General features: G+C 37.0%; 1 protein-coding gene across 2 annotated transcripts; it reads left to right on the forward strand.

Moving 5' to 3' along the window:
* The first annotated feature begins 20 nt into the window (after nt 1–20).
* Nucleotides 21–25,162, forward strand: LOC134820371 (uncharacterized). 2 transcript variants are annotated; one of them, XM_063830740.1, is made up of 24 exons: nt 21–29; nt 15,624–15,714; nt 16,023–16,123; nt 16,444–16,573; nt 16,709–16,993; nt 17,400–17,525; nt 17,776–17,902; nt 18,044–18,217; nt 18,333–18,459; nt 18,606–18,747; nt 18,944–19,188; nt 19,290–19,417; nt 19,863–19,956; nt 20,085–20,248; nt 20,416–20,566; nt 20,759–20,855; nt 21,016–21,195; nt 21,475–21,607; nt 21,816–21,911; nt 23,233–23,392; nt 23,509–23,684; nt 23,810–24,004; nt 24,112–24,227; nt 24,474–25,162. In XM_063830740.1, the coding sequence occupies exons 2-24, from the start codon at nt 15,633–15,635 to the stop codon at nt 24,581–24,583; spliced, it is 3,339 nt and encodes a 1,112-aa protein (XP_063686810.1). In that variant the 5' UTR covers nt 21–29; nt 15,624–15,632; the 3' UTR covers nt 24,584–25,162. The 2 variants fall into 2 exon arrangements, with proteins under 2 accessions (XP_063686810.1, XP_063686809.1); XM_063830739.1 differs by lacking the exon at nt 21–29 and having other exon boundaries at nt 15,618–15,714.
* Nucleotides 25,163–25,548: the final 386 nt, after the last annotated feature.

Below are 25,548 nucleotides of genomic sequence, written 5' to 3' on the forward strand. Positions count from 1 at the left end.
AACACTACTATATTACAAATAATTTGAGCCTGAAGATGGCGTTGACGCCGAAAATTTGCCCTTACTCCTAACTTCCTTGTTTCACTTGTCCTTGTCTCTTCCAACCGGGTAATATCCAGATATCAGTATTTCAATCATGAGACTAATAAACAGCGAACTACTCCGTTATTTGATATTATGAAGACAGACTGCGAGTCACCTCAAATAATTTTCATAAAGTTTTGGATTCAGAATATATTTTATGTAATGAATACAAGTAATTCCGGACATGTTTATCGTGTTTGGGTGCCCATCATATTATACTGCTAGGGCCCTTTTCTCTAGCAGAATATCACTGATCACTGATTGCCGGAGTGATTGCCTATTAAGATAAGGAAACGCTGAATCTAAGAATAATATAAATGTTAAATGTTCATCGTTTATGCAAATTCCACCGGTGTCTTAGGGAAATGTGATAGCTTTATGATAAATATGTATGTTAAGTTGAAGAATGTCTAGAAAAACGATCACGGACCACTGATCGCCGGAGTGATTGCCTATTAAGATAAGGAAACGCTTGATCTAAGAATAATATAAATGTTAAACGTTCATCGTTTATGCAAATTCCGCCTGTAAATATTCAACCAAAATTATGAACATAATAGCTTTTACAACGGGGTTCTAGATGTTCTTTAAATGTCCTTCGATAGAAAAGCAACAATCTGTTTAACATATTATCTGCACCATGGTCAGTCAGAAATCAGCTACATGCGGACGGCTAGTGGCTACCTGTGGCCTACAGGCTGTGGGTGGCTACCCCTTTAAATCAAGCTTATATGTTCAATCAAGACAAAACAATACTTCCAAAGCTGATGAGATTAATCTAGTTCAGAATTCTTCTCCCACCACCGTTATTCCTCCACTGTACTTACTACATACCTAACATAACTCCACCAATCCACAACTACTTTAATGCGGTACGTTTAACTGTGAGAATTGTGGAGAGTTTGGAACTGCAACAGGATGATATATATATATTCACAACAAGCGCTCCCAGTTTCAAATTATCTCTAAATCCACTGTAAAAAACTCTGCAGGATTCAAGGCATTGTGTCAGAGAGAAAAAATGTCAGTACAGAAACAATGAAAATTCCACGGAATTGATTTTTTAACGCCTCACAGTAACCACTTACAGTAAAGGTCATGGTTAAGGTTTTACTGTTAGATATCGAAGGGTTTAAGAATATCTGTTGAAGACACGCCAGTGCAGCAAGTTAGTGACTTTACGTACTTAGGTACAATTATTTCCAGCGACGGTACTATCGACCGTGAGCTGTCAGCTAGGATTCAGAAAGCTTCCGGAGCCTTCAATCAACTGAGTAATATATGGAAAAACCGCAACATCCAGTCTTATACAAAGATCAGGATTTATAAGGCAGCAGTTTTGACAATATTGTTATATGGTAGTGAGGTTTGGAACACAACCAAAAAGCAGCTACATCGCTTTGAGGTGTTCCATCAGCGTTGCTTGAGGAGAATACTTAGGATAAGATGGCTCGATCGGGTTAGAAACACTGAAGTGCTGGAGCGTTCATTGGTGCAGGCCACTCGAATGATTGAGGAGACCTAATCAAGTAAGTTAAGAATATAATTGTCTATAATAACAGTCTGGAGTAAAGGCGTTAATACAAATTACATTGCCATGGTTATAATACTTTGCCTGCAGATATATAAAGTACATACTATTTATAGATTCAAGCTAATCACATCTAATTTTATTGTCCTCTTCGACGACTCCCGAAGCATATATTTCCTCCTTGAGGAGCCTCGAGCACAGACTTAGTGAGCTAAATTTTAATGGTACAGAATTCTCTCCACCTAGAGGATTCCTTGTCTACTATGGAATTTTCTTCTGCTATTTATTTTGTTATTTCAACAAAACAAATTAAAGTATAAAACCACGGGGTCATATTACAGAATAACTGATGATATTGCAGAACATATGCATGGGCAGGCTATTAGTTTATTTATTGCTTTTCACTATTCTAGAGAAGCTTCACAAATAAAGAATGTAGATTCCTAATTCTGTACGGATCCATAAGTTTCCACATATTTCCTCGAATTAGACAAAAATATTACTTGAATGTTCTCGTGCATGATTAACTCTCTAATGGATTTTTTAAAATTGGGGGGGCAAATGGAATCCCAAAAGAGATGTACCTATACCAGTCCCTTTTAGCGGACTGCGGAGATAATATGTACGTATATAGTACTGATATTGATGAAGCCAGTACTAGTACTGATATTGATGAAGCCACCAAGTGACCGTCCAATCTAATCGAATTCCCTATTGCGCGAAAACCGAATGACATTTAACTGGAAAAAGCAAACTGACCGATCGTAATGTTGTACCATGCAGTATGTATGCGCGCGCGCTATACACATTATTACTTTTATTTCAAATCGTGTTCTGGTTAATCTATCGTTTTTAAATGATTTAATTTACCAGTTAAATCGCCTATGATATCAGCTACCACACATGTATAGTTTAGTGGCTGACCATGCTTTAGTGCTCCTTCATAATGATGAAATTGCTAGGTAACAGCTTGATCCGTACGAATAGACCACGTTGCACGTGCATGATTGCTTTGTGCATTGTCCATCTAGAAAAAGTTACAGAAATTTTTCTCCTGACCTAAAAAATCTACCTATCTAAAGATGATTCTTTCATTGTTAGACAGACGATCTCGATACGAGATAACCCAAGTGGAGGAAATCAGGATAGAACCTGATTTCATGAGAAGAGCTCCATCGCTGGACTCTAATTGTTCCGATGAAGTTGATAACCTGCCCGTCAATTTTGACACACACAAGATCGCTGACAACGGTCGAGGTGTGTTTTGGATTGAAGAAATCAACGAGGTTGAAGGCTTAACTTCATTTATTCTTCCTGGGAGTATCGAGGATGACCCGAATGAGATCGATTGGAGTGATTCCTTCAATTACACCGAAGAGACCAAAGTTGAACAGCCCTTCAACTTACTTCCTAACGGGAAGCGAAAGAAAAGTGTTCGGACTAAAGTAAAGAATATGTTTAGGAACAAATCTTACCGTCGACGAGCAGCGTATGCATTCGACAGTAAATCGACATCACTCGGTGATGAGCTTGCTGCATCCTTGGATAAATTGAAGATGTTCATGAAGAACTCTATTGAACGTCTCCGACGATCAGAACCATCGTGGCGTCGTGGACCCTGGACCAACTTTGACGACGTGTTCAGTCATGGAGGCCGAGGGAACAACTTTATTCCTTTCATGAATCTAACTCCTGCCACTCGATGGTAAAGAAGATAACGAGGAATAAAAGATAAGGACTAAAGATCACGGAAATGGACTGAAATGAAAACGGAACCTGAAACCACTACAAATGTGATTTTATAACCACATACCGGATTTTACTACTACAATACCGATTTTACAACTACAAATCGGATTTAAAAAAAAACTTTTCAAAGACTTAAGCAAACACAGTATAGATGTCTAAGTCATTTTATTTTAGTCGGCCTTATGCCACAGTGGGGGGAGCAAAATAAAAAATTACTTGCTCTTCGTGCCAGCCTCGTAGCTTTGCTAGATCGTGTCGTGTGACAGGGTCTATCAGAACTAGAGGTCCCACTGCCGCGGATCTGATCTGGCTGATGATCCTGGAGAGCGGTCATCTCCATTAATTGTCTTTTTAATTAACCAATGACATAATATTAGTATGTCAACCAGTCGCCATTTCATTTCAAAGTATGTTATACTTCAAATCTTATAGAGCAAAAATTCTGATTCAAAAGAATCTTGTTAAATCTCGTCTCCATTAATCATGTAACAGGTTTAGATTTAAAATCTAAATTTTCCTTACCTATTATACTATATATATGCAATGCTGTTAACTGCGCGTGTGCGCGTGACTCATTGAATTTAATGTATTCTGAAGTTAGTTAATATATTATTTGCAATTTGATTATGAAACGATCATTGAGGGTTTATAACGTGATCTCCGAATAAAAATTCTTTAAGAATTCAATGAAACAGCTATTCCTTATTGGCATTCGACCAAGTTGGCTAGAAATGTCCACGGCATTGTTATTTTATCATCTTAAACAATTTTTCAATTACCTTAGTTCGTTTAATTATGGCGGGTTATAAATGTGGCGGTTTTTTTTTTCACAAATTCCGCCATATTTTAACCCGTCATTGTTTTTACCCGCCATAATAAAACCCTCCGAGTCAACTTTTGGAGTTCTGACAGGGTATATCATGGCATAATAATTTTATCGGTCCTTTATTTGTTATTACATTGATACAATTACAATTACAAGTGTCGTGAACTCACTATTGTGTATTCATACTTACTTCCTATTCATATCAACAAAGATATTATTATATACTTTGAAACTGCAAACAAAAACGCAGTCTGGAAGGAAAATTGAATAGAATTTTGCAATATGGCAGGTAAATTCAGTGGATTTTCAAATTTTGTTCTGAAAATAATATTGTAGGTATAAATAAGTGGCGGGTTAAATTTGGCGGATTTTGGGAAAATCTGCCATATTTTTACCCGCCATTATTTTTACTCGCCACAATATTATCCGCCATATAAGTACACGAACTAAGGTATATGTCATAATAATAATATTTACAGGTAAGTAGATCACCCCCGCGCATCAGCGAGGACCTTGCTAGGGTTACACTTACATCTTGGTGACAGTTACTACTACAATTAATACTACGTCGGATATTCAATGACCCCAACGACTCAAGGATGGGTAACAGGTAATGAAACCGTGTCAGTGTAACATAGGGCTCGTCTATAAAAGTAAGTCAGTGTAAGTAATCCGGTGTGTATATATTTACATTTAATTTAGGCCAAAATTACTTTTGGCATTAATTATAAAACAGAAAAGTTTGAATTTTGACTCGTGAGCCGAGACTCAGGGTAAAATTTGACTCATATTTTTAGCTCACTGACTCAGATAACTGGTGTTGTGAAAACTAAGTCTCAATTTGGCGGATTTAAGTTTTGACTACACTGGAATACAGTGGCTCATGCTCAAATCATACGTATTCATAAAGCGAGTATGTAGTCAGATCAAGTGAGTCTGCGGTGTGCCCACTCTTTCTATGGATTACATATTGAATTACATATCTTCAACCGAAATTTTCGCTCTATTTTGACATCACAAAGGAGTAAATCGATGAAATCATTGCGATCATAAGACTGATGTTGGCCACCGCCATTATGATTATACAAAGAAAAGCAAATTGGACGGCTGCCAGCATCAATAAAACATTGCATTTGCCAAATTTCACCTTAAGTGAACTTATGTACATTAGTTAGAAAAGAGCAGTGCTGGTAGGGTTCGTTTTAAGAAGGGTTCGTTTTTATCAGATAATTCGCGATTTACGCCCATCGAGACTAAATGGCTGGATAAATTAGTAACAATTGATTATATTAAAAGTTGAAGTCACTTGCAGTTGCAGTATGACTATGAGTATGGAATTAATAGAATAATTCTATTGCGAAAACTTTCGCTATTATTATATCGATGATATTTATATTTATATTTTTCATCAGAATTAATGCTACTCATTGTCAATTGTCGGGAATTTAACATGTAGCTTGCATCGCGTGACCTAGGAATAGGACATGTAAACGCGGTTTACAGCCATCTCAATTTGGGCGGACATAGAGAAAACTATTAAATTATGTAACTAAAGAAAGCTCGGACAAACCCTAAAAAGGAACCTCCAGCCCTGCGATGTAACCTAAGTTCTAAAAGTGGTTACGTATTATGTGAACGACCCCCATGAGAGTAAGCATTGCTTTTTATAATATCTGTGAGCTGCGTGAGGGTCGCCTAACGACTATTACTAAAATGGAGGCTGCGAAAAGATAGGCATAACAGGACAATAGTATTAGAAGGCCGTTAGCATTAAAGCAGAGATCATTATAATATTATGTTTGAGCAAGGGTTGCTTGTTCTCATTAATACATACCAATGAGCATTGAGCATAAGCACGTAAAAAGTCTTTGTTGAGACGCTTGCTTTCAAAAAACTCAAAGGATTATCTGACCGAGTGACAGCGTCAACATCACGTCATTGGCGCACGGTGTGTCTCCTTATCCAAGACAAAAATAGATTCTGCTCAATACCTAAGTGTAACCTAGCAACCAGAACTGTAACCTAGCAACTGTAACCTAAGTCTCCAAGATGTTTCATCTCCGCTTTATTAGTCGCTGTTGGAATAACAAAAAGAATGACATCTTGTGAGTGTCATGTGATTCGGCCGTATTGACCACTCGTTTTTAGGTTGAGCCACACATTCCTAATTTGTCTTCCACCGTAGTAGTGTCTGGTCCCGGGCTAAACTGTTTCTGAAAATTTGTGAAACATTTGAAATGACTGAAAAAATTTTCAGAAACAGTTCGAAAGTATATTAAAGTATATTAAAGGATATTAAAGTATATTAAAATATATTAAAGTATATTAAAGTATATTGAAGTATATTGAAGTATATTAAAGTATATTAAAGTATATTAAAGTATATTAAAGTATATTAAAGTATATTAAAGTATATTAAAGTATATTTAAGTATATTAAAGTATGTTAAAGTATATCACAATGCTGGCAAGCATTACCGTCGCCCTTATATTCACAATACTATTTACCCCCTATACTATTATATCCCCTTTATTGATTTCCAGGCATTAAGACTCATCGAAAGTAGATCAGCAGGCACATTTAAGTTCAAAACATTCTAATTCAATGTTAAAGATGACAGGAATAAGAAATAGTTATATGGAGGTTTTTAAGAAATTTGCGCAAAATACGCGCCAGCATGTTATACGAAATTAGGTAAAAAACCCAAAATCGCCATATTCAGGTGCCTTAAAAACCATGTTAAAATTGAGTTAGGGATCTGAAACTTTGCAGGGCGTCTAGACCTTGTCCAAATCGACTGTAAAAAAAATTTCATGTTTCAGGAGTATCGTGAAGTGGGTTTTCTGGAACCCCTGTTTTACAACAGATTGTCGTGAAGATATATAATATATAATATAGACGCTTTTTGCAGTCAATTGTAGCCTACATTTAAGTGTCCGTAGATTCAAAAGTATAAACGATACAGTCATCTCGAACCACAGGTTTTAAAGATAATCGTTTAAGCTTTAGTTTACATTGTATTGAAAAATGATTTAACGTCATCATCATCACTTGATGACGTCATCAAATTAAGTGTTTTAAAAACTTGATTTTTGACAAAGTAACAACTTTTCAATCGATTTTACGCTATTAAGGAGTAATTTTATTCAAAATCTGAGGGCATTTTTATCTTAGATAATTGTTCAAGCATTCCGAAAATCTACCGGAATAGTTTCCTACCTTGCTCCTTCATAAAGATATTTGCTATTGAAGTTAGTGCTTTTTTGAAGAATAATTTTATAAAAACACAAAAGTTGTGAATTAGTATTCTCTGGTGTTGGGTCATCCCTTGGGTTGTGGAGCTCAATTTTGCTTCTTAAAGGTGTAAATTGTGTTATAGGCTAGTTTTAAAGTTAAAAATCGAAAAGTTGCACACGTGGGGACACGCCCAAATTTATTTAAAATAGCTAAAATCACTAAAAATTTTGATTTTCACGATTTTTATCAACTTTGGAGTCCCGTTGTGATCCAAGTTCTTTTTGAAATCTTCTGAAACTTTGCATGCTTATCAAACTATATATTAAATACCACTATGCAAAAGTTTACGGTGATTCAATATTGTATGCGCACGCAACGTCCGCTCAAAGTTTGCACGTGCGAAAGGTGAGAATTTTGCTCATTCGTGATTTCGAATATATTCTGCTTTCCACGATATTTAAATGGCATTATATATGTATTTAATGCCAACTTGAATGAGTAAAAAGTGCCATATTCAGTCGGTTATCGACAGATATACCTAACTAAACACAAGGAAACGTTTTCAAAGGCAGAATTTCGAAATCGTCGGAATTACCTCCTTGTTAATGAAGTTTCGATTGTGTAAATTATCCTGACATTATAATCAAAAAGAGATGATATTTGACCAAAACCCATAATCATGGGTAGAGTGTACCGCTGCCAGTGTCTCTCTTTTCCAAACAAAAGGAAATGATATTAATTTGAGGAACCGTCCGCTAATGCAAATTGATACCGAGAATGAAATCGGTCGCTCGCTTTTCCCATTTAATAAGCTTTATTACAATTCGTAAGCCGTGAATGAATGGGAAAAGCGAGCGACCGATTTCATTCTCGGTATCAATTTGCATTAGCGGACGGTTCCTCAAATTAATATCATTTCCTTTTGTTTGGAAAAGAGAGACACTGGCAGCGGTACACTCTACCCATGATTATGGGTTTTGGTCAAATTATAGTATATTAAAGTATATTAAAGTATATTAAAGTATATTAAAGTATATTAAAGCATATTAAAGTACATTAAAGTATATTAAAGTACATTAAAGTATATTAAAGTTTATAAAAGTATATTAAAGTATATTAAAGTACATTAAAGTATATTTAAGTATATTAAAGTCGGAAAAAACCTACATTTTAATATACTTTAATATGGTCAGCCGCCCCCCCCCCAATTAAAGACGATTATAGGGCTTATTTAAGTGTTTCTACACAAAGTAGTACACCTTCAACTTAAATCCTTAAGTCTTGTGAAATGAATTCACAAGATCTTTTGCTATCAAGTATCAACCACTTACACGTACAGTACTGTTTTTTTTTTCGGGAAGATAAAAGCGTTCGAACTTCGATGATTCGATGAGCTTATATTAGGAATATTAGCACATCTCATTACATTGTCCATTGTTGTTAACGGACTGACCCGGCACGCGCTACTTCGTAGCACTTGCCCCAGCCAATATACTTATTCGAAGAAATTTAGACGAGTATCATCCGTAAATTCATTACAATAACCGTACAAATAGATTCCTGCAGATCCCGGAAAGTTCTAATCGGACTGCAAGTATTACTATCGGACCATCGGACTTAATACTTTAATACAATATTACGTAATACTAATGTTATGTGATTGTACATATTACGTTATTCGTCGAAATTAATTGTCGAACCTTGATCATTTATTTATTTCCGGAACATCTTCGATTCTCTCAGAGCTCAATTAGTTTAAAAAGAAGGAATCAAATCTTAAACTGTTGTTATTATATCGTTGAGAATGGTTTTGGGAGTCTAAAAACCAGAGAGTTAAGTTACTTAACATTAGATAAATTACTTGACTATCTGCAATATTTCCGAGTAGATCAGGTGAAGGTATGACTATGATAACAGTGGTAAACGGTAACGAGTTGCTGGTTGGTGGCTTATCTTCATCCGGGTATGATTTCACTATAAAAATCGAATTCGGGGGAAATCATAATGTAATATAACGCTATATCATTTCAATCATTCGTCCTTAGCGCGGGGCACAACGACAAACTGAACCAGTCTAGCGTCTTTAACTTGCTTAGAAACTATTGGTCTCGTGATAAAAATCCCGACTAGATTGAAATTTTTATTATTATGATATAATGTGACCTACATCAAAAATTAATAATGTTTAAAATCAAATTACAGTTTTCTGTTCCACAATAACGAAGGTTTGTTGAGTAGCAGACTCAGTGATAGTAGAGTTATAATATTCTACCGGTTAACAAATTATATATTTCTTGACATATCGACAGAGTGCCTAATCCAGTTTTGTTCGGTGTCCAGGTGTGACGTTGGTTATTCTAGGTAGCTACACGAGTTCCGAATTATTTTTCTGTTTTAAAGAGGTGGCTTTTAAGTTGTTTCAGCAGTTCGTGAGAAACGTTTGGCCGGCCGAGGACTGAAACAGCAAATTTAAGCTGCAGTATAACTATAAGTAGCGGTACCAGGATTTTGTATACTGGATCTGAATTGTCTAAATCTTAGGTTTAAGAGTTAAGGAGTGCACTGTCCTTGTCCGTGGTTTGCACACCCAACTTGAGGGAATCGCAGGTTTTCTACACTCCTTATATGGGCATCACGTGTGGTATACACTCATTCAAGTAATAATCTTCGGGTACGTGGTTGTAATTTCAGTTTCACGTCTAGTTCTTATACCCAAATTATATTATGGGTATCGTGCTGCGATTGTTAAGCGCCCTCGTATCGTTGCAGGCTCCAAATTTTATATCGGCTTGCAGGATGTGGGTTTTATAATCTAGGCAGGATGTGGGTTCTATAATCTAGGCAGGATGTGGGTTATATAATCTAGGCAGGATGCGGGTTTTATAATCTAGGCAGGATGTGGGTTTTATAATCTAGGCAGGATGTGGGTTCTATAATCTAGGCAGGATGTGGGTTCTATAATCTAGGCAGGATGTGGGTTTTATAATCTAGGCAGGATGCGGGTTTTATAATCTAGGCAGGATGTGGGTTCTATAATCTAGGCAGGATGTGGGTTTCATAATCTAGGCAGGATGCGGGTTTTATAATCTAGGCAGGATGTGGGTTCTATAATCTAGGCAGGATGCGGGTTTTATAATCTAGGCAGGATGTGGGTTTATAATCTAGGCAGGATGTGGGTTCTATAATCTAGGCAGGATGTGGGTTCTATAATCTAGGCAGGATGTGGGTTTTATAATCTAGGCAGGATGCGGGTTTTATAATCTAGGCAGGATGTGGGTTCTATAATCTAGGCAGGATGTGGGTTTCATAATCTAGGCAGGATGTGGGTTTTATAATCTAAGCAGGATGTGGGTTTTATAATCTAGGCAGGATGCGGGTTCTATAATCTAGGCAGGATGTGGGTTTTATAATCTAGGCAGGATGTGGGTTTTATAATCTAGGCAGGATGCGGGTTCTATAATCTAGGCAGGATGTGGGTTTTATAATCTAGGCAGGATGCGGGTTTTATAATCTAGGCAGGATGTGGGTTTTATAATCTAGGCAGGATGTGGGTTTTATAATCTAGGCAGGATGTGGGTTTTATAATCTAGGCAGGATGCGGGTTTTATAATCTAAGCGGCTATGTGTCCACAAAAGGTATCCCGCCCGTTAAAAGATAAAGTTTATAGAGCTCATCTCAAGTTTCGTTTCAAGGGTGTACCCATGCCTCTTTATCTACTTGCTTGATATGACCTGAATATTTTGTTTCACGTTACCGTATCTTCATGTCCGAAATGTAACCGATAATTAACTTCCTGCAGCCTTGATCCGATAATATATTCCGGTCTCAGTCCATTGGAGTTAATTTGATTTGGTTAGATGTCCCTGAAGGGGTTCACTTTGCCAATCATGGCTCCTTTCTGGCTGCCGTTGGTCTGTTTCAAATTGCACTAATTTCTTCCTTTTAATTTTTTAAACAAATTAAATGTTTTTACACGTATATGCTGTGCACACACGTTGCCGGTATACTGCCCGCCTTGCAAGTTTGGTGAGTGAGTCGTACTGTTTCCGTATTGTGTCATTCGTTGAGAGAGAAAGAGAGTTGAACTGGTGTAATACTTGCGTCACTCGCTGCTTCTTTGTTTACCTCGACTTTTTATTACTTTAGATAAAATATTTGCTTAATTTTACAGTGGGTTGAAATAACAATCCCCCTTCCATCCCCCTATTTAGATCATCCTTTCGGCCAGGTTTATTGTCTTAAGTTCCCGGGTTGTGAGCCTAATGGCTCATATTGGGATATATTACAGTTGCAGCTGAACTGAGGTGGCAGCGGCGGTTGCCACGGCGGCGGTTGCAGCGGCGGTTGCATGTTTGTTTATATAAATCATCTTCCGTGCACACTGCTGGATGTTGATTGCTCTAAATTGTCGGTGTTTGCTTGTTTTGAGACGACTGTCTGCTTCTCTGCTAAAATGGGGGTGTTTATTCGTTCAGTTTGGCCTTCTTATTAAATGTTGAGGCTTTAAATAAACCGTCTACACAGAAGCTGATCTTAATGTACCGATCATGATTTTATTAATAATTATACCATAATCCCTTTACAGAACGAAACAAACTCCTTCATTATTCGGCCCCCAATACCCTAATTCCGGTGTACACACTTCACTGTCACATTTACTTCCTCTTTCCCTGCTCCTTGTTCTCTTGTCCCGTAACTTTATACGTTTAGTTGGTGCTCGGATCATGAGTTGTGTGTTCGTGACCGGATAGACGACATCTTTTACTCAGATTCTGCTTTTTTGTTGTATGTTTGCTGTTATTTCTATTCGATTTTTAATATTTGCTGCTTATTCTAGCCCAGTCTACCAAAAGGGTAAAATTGTACCCTGACGACTAAAACTAGCCGTTAAAGTAGATTTACCATCGTCCTAATTCAAACATAATATGACCAAATACTAAACTATACCCTCTAATCGAAACTGTGATAAAATATTTAAAACTATGGGGCTTAGAATAAAATGTTGTGGAGTTATTTTTTGGGAGATTTCTGGAGCCTTTATAGAGAGATTTCCTGAAAGACTTCTGGAACAGTCTTCTTGAGCCTTTCATAAACTGTAATCAACTTATCCCGCGAATAAACCCCTCCTCAGGCTTAAGTTGAAAGTTTAGTGTTCTGTTATTACCGCGTAACTTAGCCTTCTAGCTCGAGGTGAATTTAGGATTGTTTCTTAACGAGGGCTAGGTAAATTTAGGATTGTTTCATAATAAGGGCGACATTGTAATCAATTGAACATGTTGCGTTAAGTCGATCAGCCTAATATTCACACTTTCAAGTCTGATGCTGTACAGATTTGATAAAATATTCGAGGACTGAATTATATTAAAAATCCCGATTAGTTTAGATTGAATAACGATAAAATTAACTACAAAATGACAGTTTACACTCTCCGTACTGCAATCCAGCCTTTAATCTACACAGCATTGGCTACCGATTCCTCATTCCAATTTGTTATTTAGTTCTAGATTCTTTTGAAATCAGCCAATAATAGTTGGGTCATGGACATTGGACTTGTTAGCCAATAATACAGCCATAATTCGACAGTGGCGTCCAAAATGTCCCCAAGAATATGTTTTCAGGACGCTTTCACAATTTTTTCCGTTCACACTCTTTTGTAAAAAGACAATAGTGAAAGGTTACGAATGGACGTTTTTGCAGAAAAACGTGGATTTTGGAGAACGAGATAGGTGGGTTTAAATATGTCGTCCGTCCTTTCGTTAGTTACCATGACAACTAGCGCGCAGTGCAGCGCGCGAGTATTGCTTGCGGAGATATGATGTATATAGCTAGCATGTCAATAAATGCGCGGCGTGAGTGTATTAATTAATGTATAGTATTAGGTAATGAGCCCAATTTGTACGTGGCATGCGTACTCGTAGTATAGTGTACTATGTGTATATTATTATTATGCAGTGAGCTGATTAGAGCTTATATTTATAAATATAGTGAACGGAAATCTAGCGTCCGCCAAAACGAAACAACGGGCGCAATTCTTGTTGAAAAGGCATCCGACACAACAAGGTTTTGAATAACACCTGAGTAACTAAGAGGACTATAGGAACTAAGTAAACTACCTCTGCAAAGGTAGTGGAACGTGTCTTTACGAAAGTAGGAGCTTTTGGATGACCGGAAAATCAATCAATGGTGACATGTTGATTTGAAGTTTGAACTAGATGCCGTGTCAGAGGTAAAAGTATGGGTTAAAGATAAGATTTGTATAGACTGTGGTCATTCCTCAGCTCTTTTGATCGGGTATCAACCTTTTCTATGGAAGTAATCGTCTAAAATAGGGTTAAGTTATATTAGGAAGCCAACATAGTGACCAGATATGGGTATTGATGTCATTGCTTTAATTCATCGATTCAAATTCGTTTCACTGCATATGCTGTAGGATACGTAGCGTTTCTTGAAAACGTACCTTTCAAGAAAATTTCTGATTTTTTCTGATTAGCTTTCGTGATGTCAGTTTCTGACGAAATTAAATAGTTAAATCGACTTTTCTACGTCATACTCATATTCTGAAATTGTGTTGATTAATTTACAACTATCAAGATTCACATCTGGTCAGACATTACCATTGTAATTTGACTTTTGAATCGTTTAATCCGTTTAATCATTAAAAATTTGACGCCGAATTTTATTTCAAACAAAATATATAACCGTAAAATAGGTTTTAACGAAATTGGAGAAAATATGAATATAAAACTGATTCAATGTGTCGAATATGAAAACTTAATCGCAGTTCTATTTAATCTAAACTTCAGATCTATTTCTAATTTTGTTGCGTTAGTTTTTGATGGAATATGTCTGCGGGAATACACTTTAAGCGTATTACAAAATTTAATTTAGAAAAATTATTTCGCGTATTTCCTTAAAAAAAGTTGTACGAGGTTTCGAGAGAAGATGATCTAACCCTTCGAATGTTTCTATTTACAGTCTTGATCACAATCGTATCTTCTACAATCTTTATCATCCGTATTTACGTTATCGCGGACTTCAAGTTTCAATCCGCACATCATGATCAAATTAAATCCTCCCTTGCATAAATTTTGCAATTGCATAAAATCATACCTGCAGGATTCTTATTTTACACATCAGGCCAGGATCAGGGCGTTATTGCATTACAAATATTATGGGAGTTAGGGAAGCTTAAATGAAGCTTGTGGATGTAATGATTTAATCACGATATATTTTTGGAGTTAACTGAATTATGTACAGTTCGATTCTACTCAAGACAGCGAGACTATGCCCGCTTGTACATTTGCGGATACATTTTTGTTGTGGTGTGGGTAAAATAATTTTGAGAAACGTACCATTTCAGGCGAATAATTTAATTTGAATTTATCAAAATACTTCAGTCGGGGTCTTATTAAGATTGAAACTTGATTCTCACAGACCCGTAACTTCGTTCAAGATTTAGCAGAGTAATTCGATAATAAAGTCCAATAATTAAATTAACACAGCAGAATTTCTATACCCTGCAATGACACGAACTGAACTGTTTTTTAGTGTTAGTTACCCAAACACTTAAACTTGCGCAAATGAGGCTTAGCGCCTAGGTCTAGATTAAATCCGTCATTTTATTTCTTTATCAAGCCCTGCGATGGAATATTAACGTGTCCCCCCCCTCAAACAAGTCCTGTTTGATCTCGCATATTCTTCGTGTATTTCTGTAGGACATAGAGATGTAGCTAAATTACTTTCCATCGTTGCCTGCGAGTCGCGACATGATTTCTCCTATCAACTTTACGTTATGACATTCCTAAAGTTGGTCCAAAAAGTATTACATGTCCTTATCCGATGCTGTAATCGCTAAATTGGTATTCCTTCGGATCCAGTAAGCCTGATTAGAATTCAGTGACATCAAAACGTTTCGAACTTTATGGTGTGATGTATTGACTGACTCTATTCGTAGCTGTCCACATCATCATTCAACATTCATAATTTGTTCTTTGATTTTCAAATAACTTAAGGCGGTAAATTTCTTCGAAACTTACTGTTTCAGTCGCAGCTGTAGAGACATGCTTTTTTGTAGCTTGTTGAACTTTTTTTGTTGTTGGTCGGAATACTACAATTAGCCGATATTGATCTTTAATCTTCTTCACTCTTCTTCACTCTGCAGTTGTTCAACCACTAAAACCTTGATTTGTTTCAGCGATGCCAATATGCTTTCGGTAGTTTTATTGACGCTCTTCCTCGCTCAGTCTGCTGCCCAGCAGCAGGTCAGCAGAGATACCGAATTTAAAGGTTTGTTTTTCCGAATATTAGTACTCCTAATACATATATATAACTATATATACTGATATATAACTATACATTAGTATATATATAACTATATGTATAACTATATATTAGTATATATATATAACTATATATTAGTTACTCTTTTCTTAATTTATTATTCATTGTTAAACCACAAATGAACTCAATCACTCAGATGAACCTTACCTAAAACATTTTAAATTTTGCCTTAATTTTATCAGCTGAACTTTAATTATGATTTACTGTTGTACTTGTACAACGTTTCAGATGATTAATATTGTGTTTTTTTCTAGAAATAATTGGTGTTGATAAGAATGGAGAAACGCACACGTACAATGGTCTGATAACCAAACATTGGGTCAGAACCCAACGGGATGAAATAAAGATTAGCAAGGTTTGTCCTCTACTGATCAATGTGCAGCCACTAACCTGGTTAATGAGTCACCATTTTATGAGAAAATCGACGTTTTATGCTTTTATTTGCCTTAAATGTTATGAATAACTTAAAAATAATATCATTTAGTTTTAAACTAATTACAACACTACAAATCTATTACATTTATTGAGAAAATTATGTAATGTAACGTGATGGAGGTTCTTTAAGCGGGAAATTCCAGTCCAAACCCTGGAAACATGACATAAAGGATTTGTTTTACTTGTTGCATGAAAAGCACTAATACATTGTTTCCAAACGTTATGTTGGCCGTACTTCAGGCAGATGTGAATCCAGAAGATGGGGCGATTTACGCCGTGGAACTGGGGTCGGCTGTAGTTTACAAGAAAAGTAGCCTCAGTCAGCCGTTCACATACGTCGACTGCTGCGCGACGGCTTTCACCTTTGTTGGTGAGTACATTATTTGATACATGGTTTCAGAAAATTGCTTTTCTAATCCGATCTTTGGATTGTAGTGAAACAGCTAAGCTAATTAAAAAACCTCGTGTCCGAATTTAAAGTTTTCTATAAAAGATTATGTTTCAGATTCCCCAATCGAAGGACTGCCGACAAATATCAAACTGCTTGTGGTAGATGGGCTCAGTTTATTCGCCCTGCGCTACTTTAACGACCAGCCCCTAATCAGTTTTGAAATCAACGTGAATATCGTGGACATTGCCTCTGTTAATGGAGTGGTGGCTGCTGTCAGTGACAGTGGGCGACTCTATGAGCTAAGCTTGGCCAAAGGATTCGTTCATTTCAAGGATATCACCAACACCTTCTCTCCTAAGTTTGCTAAGATGAAGTCTATCAGCGCGTGGAGAAGCAAAGGTAGGTGTCTCGTTGTCAAGAACAGAGAGAGAGAGAGAGAGAGTCTCGTTGTCAAGTGTGTCTCGTTGTCAAGGTGTCTCGTTGTCAAGGTGTCTCGTTGTCAAGTGTGTCTCGTTGTAAAGTGTGTTTAATATTATTGAGTGAAGCTAAATTGTTGGTTCATATTCAAGCTATTGTTACTTCACACAGTGCACCTATATTATGTAACTGTAACTGTGTTTGTAACCACGCAATTGCAAAGTTTGGATAATTAATTCGATTAGTTCTAATTAAAAGTCGACAACTCTTGAATTGAAGCCCTTCAAGCACAACTACCGGCTTACGCCTGCAAGACCTGAGCAGTTTGTAAATTGTATACATTATCTGTAATGGAAGCCATTAATGATTATGGTTTTAAAACTTTCAGGAAAGTTCCTGGCCACAAGTGATAAGGATGATGTATGGATGAGTCCTGTCAACCTCAGGAACTGGGAGAACTTCGGAAATGGCAGATCCTGCTGCGCAATTTCTGTGTTCGAGGTTCCCAACATTGGTATGTTACATTGTAATTCATGGAGGCTTATCGTTTCTTAGTAGATGAGCACAATTAACTATATAATTAATCACCGTTGAACGACAGACTTGAGCCATCTGCAACATACCAGATATACATTATACATTATACATTATACATTATACATTATACAAGGATGTCTGAAGTCTGATAGATTAACAATATATTGTGTTCAATGATTGATAAGATAATGCTTGAGATAATTAAACATAATATTATTATTATGCAGAGAGTTTTGCTGAGCAATCGTTCCCCTACTGCACACAAGTGAACCTGCAGGGAGTAACTCTGACTGGTAACGGAAATTGCAAGGTTCAAAAACAAGCTTTGGGAGTAAAGCAGTACGAGGTCATCGAGTAAGTAGAATAATACAGAATTAAAACTAAAACTTTATATTATATTATGGTATATTATACAGTATACCAAAACTATGGCCAATCATTTCTATGTTTAAATTCTAACTTGGCGATTAATACCAACAAAAAATTACCATTTAGTCTAGAATCACCCTGCGTCGACGTTATGGACTCTGATGCAATTTACCCCACCGCTCAAGACCTGATGAGTGACTACAAAATCGTCATCAAGGCTACCTACGAATACCCTGCTTCCAAGATTGGAGTTGCTTTCAACTACCAGGATGCCAATCGATTCGACTACATCTATATTGAGTGAGTATTAAGAAATAAATTAAAAATAGCGTTGAACAGACCCTGAGTATAATCCCATCAACTTCCGTTTCATCTGCTATAAAAGATCTTCAGTAATTAACCTAGCTACTTTCAGTCCAGCAAACCGAAAAGAGTGTTGGGGAATGGGATACATGACGGCGTTTGGTCCAGTTGATCGAGCTAACTTGAACACTGGATGTCCTGGTGGACCGCCTTTATCGGGGGTTCCCTTCACCCTGGAGGTAGATAGTTTAGTATTCGGTGTTTTTATGTAGGTGTGGTATTTGCCGTAAAGTGAAACTAAAGAGTCATTGAGAAGGTCCGGAAAATTCGGACATATTAGGTGGATATGTTTATTATATAATTTATATTTTTAAACACCCATCAGATCCAAACGATTGAGAGACAAGTGATCGCCAAATTGGACGGCTACACTATTTTCTCCCGATATCCTAACTACGAGAATATGGCGGCTGGAGGTCTCATCATCTGGTCTCAATTTAATAACGCTGCTCCAGTTTTGTCGCAAGGTAAACATCTCTAATCATTTTGGCTCCCTGATACCATAGGAATCACCAAAAGCTTCAGATTATACTGACAGACAATCTAAAACTTACTATGTAACACGTAGATACTGCATTACTATCATATTCAACTTGCGTTGATTTGTATTTTTACTATTTACACTATTTCTTCGTAATGATTTTGAGGATTATCAATTTGCAGGTATCGGAGTATGCTACGTTCCCGATGAAAATGCAGAGGCAGAACCACTAGCGGAGTCCCGACAGCTGGTTACTTCTGACTACGATGAGGACGTTGTCTCCAGAGACTTCATGGTCTTCACCAATGACTACAGCACTGAAAATGGAGCTGATGTCACCGAAAGTACTTTGAAACAACGGAGTACTACCTCTGTCACCACTTCCGCTCCAGTCTTCACTGAGCCACCAGAGGATCAGGGAAACAACGTGAGTCCTGATTTAACCGAGTTAATATTGCCAAAACCCACAACAATCTTTTAAACAGTCGCAAATTCAACAGTGCATTATAATGATACAAAATCCAACAGTTCGAGAATGAAGTGGATCAGGACCCAGCCGAATCTGCTGACGGTTCAATTGTTCTGATTAGTGACGGAATCAGACACGACTACTACTTGTATAAGGAGGCAAAAGGGTTCACCTCTGCTAACAGAGCGTAAGTTACTATTTATTTCTACATTTAAACTTCAGCCACTTCTTGAATTTTGTTTTCATGATCATCTGCGTGTGGGTGGTCATTCGGAAAAAATTGTCACGAATTATGAATACAAAATAGCACCCCATTCCTTTAAAAGTGGGTACTCCACGTATTGTTTTCCCAAACTTGGCTGGACGCATGTTCTAAATATGGATTTTGTATGCGTTTTAATGTCTGTAGTGTCTACATTATGGAATTACTAAAATGGCCGTTACGCAACTCGTTCGTGCTCGAAGCTGAGAATTGTTTTTCCTTTGTCGGCTATAAACGAAGTGCTCACGTTGAAATTAAAAACCTACTCGCTGTTTCAAAAGTCCCGTAGCGTTAAAACATCTACTCTACAATTGCATTGTTTTCAGTATCCTATTTTAAATATTGTCAAATTGTACGATTATCATTTCAGGTGTGAAAAGTTGGGCATGACTCTGTTGCTGATTGAAGACGAGGTTCAGAACGCAAGGATTGCAATGCTCCTACTCCAGGAGGAAGTTGACCGGGTAAGCTGCTTTAAGAATGATTTAATATTTATAAAAATAAAATGTCATACTGCTCCGTGTTAATTATCCGTGATTGTAATGTAAAAGTTGAGAAAAAACAATTAGGATTTTCAAATTTCTGCCTTCAGGTCTGGCTGGGAAAGTTCTGGCTGGAGGATTGGGTAATCACCCTTCACGACGGAACTAGATTAGATTTCAGGAACTTTGAAGATGATCCCGGACGAACAAGTGCCCCGATATTCGCTACAATCAGAGCTGATGGCTTCTGGGACGCAGTAAACGGCCGGGACAGGTAAAAAACGAATTAACATTTTAATAAGACAATATTTTTAGCTGTTGGAAGTGTTATTATATAAACTTTTATTAACAACGACACTGCAAATAAAGTCAGTTTTCAGGATAGTTAAGAGTGTTCAAGAAATACTACACAATTATAATTGTTATTTTATATTTGCTCAGATATTTCTTCGTGTGTCAACGATCAGTGGACGTTGAGATTGATCGGGACAGTAATGAAGTAGATATTAGAAAGTTAGATATAAAAGACGATGATGGGGATATCCGAGGGTCCATTGAAGAATCCTACGATCATCCACCCACGATTGTTAAGGTTTGGATTTTTGATCTTGTTATCGAATTTTTACAAACACATTGAAGATGTTTCAGGCTTCAGTGTAAAAACGTGTTCGCTGTTTTACTTTTTATCTTAAATTGGCACAGTAAAACTCGACATTCTTGCCATCCCAAAAATGACTTTTTAAAAACTGATCGTTTTTATAAAATTCACAATTAATGATATCAGGGACCAGTCAACGTGACTGCTCAAGTCGGAGACACAGTTACCTTCAAATGTACTGCATCATCCAAGCCTCCTTCCACAGTCATCATTGTCAAAATTGGTAAGTTTGCTATGAGAATGAATTTTTGTTAAGAAGCAAAGTTGAACGTATGTTTTTGGAGTTGTGGTTCGATTGGTCCTGTAACATCCCCACAATTACACCGGTAGCAGATATGAAGTCATATTTTCGTTACCTTAAAATTAAGAATTGTATCTTTCAGATGACGAAAACCAGGAATTGCCTTCAATCGGAGATGCAACCCAACTGAATGATGAATCACAGCGAGTAACAACAATCATTGAGCTTGAATCCGTGACACGTGATGATGCTGGAAAGTACAGCTGTATCGCCCAGAACGAGCTAGGAGAAGCCAGTGCCCCTGCTTGGCTTATCATTGAAGGTAAGGCTACTGTCAGAATCTGAATCTGTTATCTGGTGATGAATCTAAACTTCAGATTGATCACCATGTTCCATTTTTAGGTACAACCTGATCCCACAATATGTTTCACAATTTTGTTTGTAGTATGAATTATTTTAATTTTTGGCTACAAACCTGCAAACCAGCAAAAATTAAGATCGCGGGATAATTTATGATTCCAATTTAATATGGACATGAAAGATTTTTTAAAACTAAAAGTTAGTGCGAGGAGACGAGCGATCTAACTTGGCACATTCCCAGATTTGGACTCCTTGGCACTAGAAAGACCTACCTGTATGTTCTGGGGTGACCCTCATATTACCACGTACGATGACAGGATGTACAACTTCCCCGGAGTCTGCACATATATCCTCTCTATGGACTGTACTTCCAGGTTAGATATTCACATAGCCATGTGTCTACGCGTACTGCGTGACGCGCTTGTTTCGCGCGCTACTGCAAGCGAGAGGGCTCTGGTTAGAGCAAGGTTAGATACAGCCTCACCAGCTAATAGTCGCTATTTAATGTTTTGTCTGAAATATGTTTTGATGATAAATAATATAATCCATGGTAATAAATATTTTAAACATTATGCTTTTTAGCAACTTCTGGATCTACGGTTTGATGAAGGAATGTGGAGGAGGAAACAACGCAGGACCAAGCCTCAGCGCTCTGGATTCTGTTACTATCTACGCACGGTGGGTACATCCACTGTTTACAGTGGAAATATTTAAACTTTTCCCCTGGGATAATTCACTCAGACCATAAGTCATATTTCAGCCCATCAGAAGGTACCGTCTGTACCGAAATATTGGCTATTTTTGTTACTTTGTTATTGTTTCATTTGTCATTAGTTCCTTTAGTCGCAGTGTCATTGGTGTACAGAAAATTCGAGAGAATTTGAAATCAACAACGTCGGTACATCCACTAGAATTTTATGCTGACGGAAAATGAAATTAATCCTATTTATTTTGATGTTGAACACGTTACACGAGCCAAAATACGGTTTATAATTTATGTTTAAGGTCCAACTCCTTAGTGTATCAGGTACATGTATAATTTATATATTATGTGGGATACAACCAGTTGACATATAAAGTCATAAGCCTTGGAGGATGTCCAGATATTGTTGAACGGAAATACTCACAGGGTTGAAAACGTTATCTTTATTGATTATTCAAACACATCATGCTATAAGCAGACAGGCAGACAGGCAGACAGCATATTATTAAGTTCTTACACGAAAAGCAAAGAGAGCCGACTCAAGATAAAAATGGTGCATATATTTTTATTTGCATAAATATGTGATTTCTCGAAGGCATTAAAATTCACAATATCTTTGTTGCTCCAGTTTAAAGGGGACAAATGGTGTAGTATTCGGACCTGATTACTGCTTAGTTTTTGTCTAATAATTACTGTACTCTTATTACTAAATGTTTTCAGAAAATTACCGTTTTTCAGAAAAAGCCAAATATTTGTAAATGTAAAGGTCAGCTAGAGTGAGTTATTATTTCCGTGATGAATTAAATCGCAAATAACGCACGGTAACTTAACTATCTCATTTCATTCGCTAATTTAGAGATCTAACTGGACCTGATGTCATTCTTCAGGTTTAGTTGAAAAGGAGCACAGCTTGAATTCGCCTGATGTTTATTTTATGTTAAGGAAACCAAAGAGCAAATATTTTGCCCTCGTTGTAATGAATCTTTTAAGGGGTGCAGACTTACAGTAAGGAAAATCAGACGTTTATATTTGGATTATAATTTTAACGATCAAATAAATCTCATACTCATTACTCCTCTAGAATGACTTTCGATTCAAGATTAAAGGTAATTTGGCAGAAGTATAATGAATATAATACTGTAAAGAACTTTAAACGTACTATGAACGTACTATAAACGTACTATAAATGTACTATAAATGTACTATGAATGTACTTTAAATGTACTATAAATGTCCTATGAACGTACAATGAACGTACTATGAACGTACCCATCTTTTAACAGAACTCTCCTCCAGAGTATCCGACGGGAACCAGACTGGAGTAGAGCTGCAAAGAGGATGGGTTGTGAACATCGGTGGAGCTAAGTTGCGTATCAGCGAGGGAATGTCTGCTAGACACGGAAATCTCATCATCAGAAGAACTTCTGAGCACGTCTTCGTCACCCTGCCCAATATGGTATGTACTGCACACCCTTATTTAATTATCTAGACTGACGTTTTATGCTTTGAATCTTCAACAATATCTTGTCGGTGAGTGGTTGATTACCACATGACTAAACTGCCCTGTTTCAGATAACCGTACAATGGGATGGCCTACAGATGGCTGTCATCAGACTACCAGCTGAGTTCGGTCATGACAGGACCTGTGGTCTGTGCGGCAGATACAACAACGATCCTTCAGATGATTTCTATATGAGATACGGACACACCGATCAAACTTCAAATGCTAACGTCTTCGGAAACTCATGGTAGGCTGATAAAAAATGTAAAAAGGTTTTTTATCCCAATAGAATAGTTTACAATAAAAAAAACATGTGTTGTGACGCGATGAATTCTACAATATCATTCATGCTAACTTACTAACTCCTTACAGGGCCTTCCCAACTCATTTCCGACCTTGTGAGATGGTTCCAGATGAGGAGATCAATCCATGCCACGAGCATCCAGACCGGGACTCCCCGGGAGCCATCCTGTGTCATGAGCACTTATACACCGTGCCCTTCACCCAGTGCCATAACAATGTGGATCCTCAGCCTTACTATGACAACTGCAGACGTGACTTCTGCGGGTAAGGATTGACAAAATATGCACTGACTATTTGGTCAATTTTAGCATTTTGATACTTAAAATTGCAACCATAAGTAGCCCTAAATATCGACCCTTTTATTTTGTCAGCTCTGAATGGAGGAGGGACCAGAACCTACCTCTGTGTAACGCTCTCTCAGCCTACGCTACAGCTTGTGAGATCGGTGGCCGACCCATATCATCTTGGAGGAGCGAAGATCTTTGCCGTGAGTATTTTCATTTGAGTTTTTGTCGAATGGTATTAATGTCAACCAGTTTTTTGTCAGATTCGTTAATAACCACTATGTTGTAATCACGAGGATTTTGGCAATCCTAAAAGTTTAAAGGTCACAGATCACAGAATCAACCTTTCAAATCTTTGGATCACTATGAGTATGAGTTTGAAAACAATTGGCGCCCCTTCCAAATACGAACCAAGTAACACGGTTTTACTAAACGAATTATTTTTGCAGCTATTGATGAGATAAAAGAGATCACAAAGGAGGAGGGGTGTCCTTGGGATGAGCTCGAATTCGATTTCGAGGATGGAGATGGGGAGAGGGATGTTATCGACAGTAATTAGGCATGATGGGATTCTGTCTAAATTAAGAGTTTTCGCACGAAGAACCAATTGATATAGACTGGTAGCGATCGATTAGATATTCGGGGAAGTTAAAATTACGATTTTTAACAGAGCGGGCAAAATATTGACTAAGAAGGCGACCTTCACATAAATCATCAAGTTAATGATCGAGCTGATAATGATAAATAATATTGTTTAGATATTTTCCTACGCGCTTATATTATTAGTCATGATATATTGATTTGGTTGAACCAAAATCTCCTATTATTGACTTGTTGACAAAACTACAAATCAATCTTGAAACTGATCGAAACCGGGGTGATTCCAATTGATAAAATTCTACATGATTTATTCAACTGCTACGTAATTAAATTTCATATATATTATTATCTAACTTAACAAAATGAAATCTTATTTTAAGATGCAGAATGACTTATTTATGAACTTAACATTAAAATAGGGCAGCTTGAATTTTCTACTGTTAAAGATTTGGTTCTCATTTCTTATGTATGCTTCTCATATCAACTCTTTGTACATTTTGTTTTTACTTTATTCACATTTTATCATAAACAATGATAACTTTGTATTTGATTTGTCAATTTCCTAACTCCCTCAAAAAAGATATCCAACTTGGTTAAAAATTTATTTTCTTATCGCAATAAAAGCAACCTTACAGATCAGCGAAACTCTTTTTGTTTATTATTGGTTGATGAAGCCATGAAGGGCAATTATATTAGAAACTGAAATTTCCTCTGAAAGTATTTTTGTCAATCATCTTCTTCTAAAAACATTTTTTATTTTCTAGAAGTCGAAAATAGAATTACGAAAGTAATAAACAATTTTTGTAAACAACCCCCCTTTTACCATCAGCCACTTTCATAGCGAAATCCAAAACTTGTGTCTCCTTCCCACTCGAGTGGATGTGATTTATAGAAGGCTTTTTATTAGCCGCCTCAACAGCTCAG

This window comes from Bolinopsis microptera, chromosome 9 (genome assembly GCF_026151205.1).
Source record: "Bolinopsis microptera isolate Bmic1 chromosome 9, MBARI_Bmic_1.0, whole genome shotgun sequence".
Taxonomy (NCBI): Eukaryota; Metazoa; Ctenophora; class Tentaculata; order Lobata; family Bolinopsidae; genus Bolinopsis; species Bolinopsis microptera.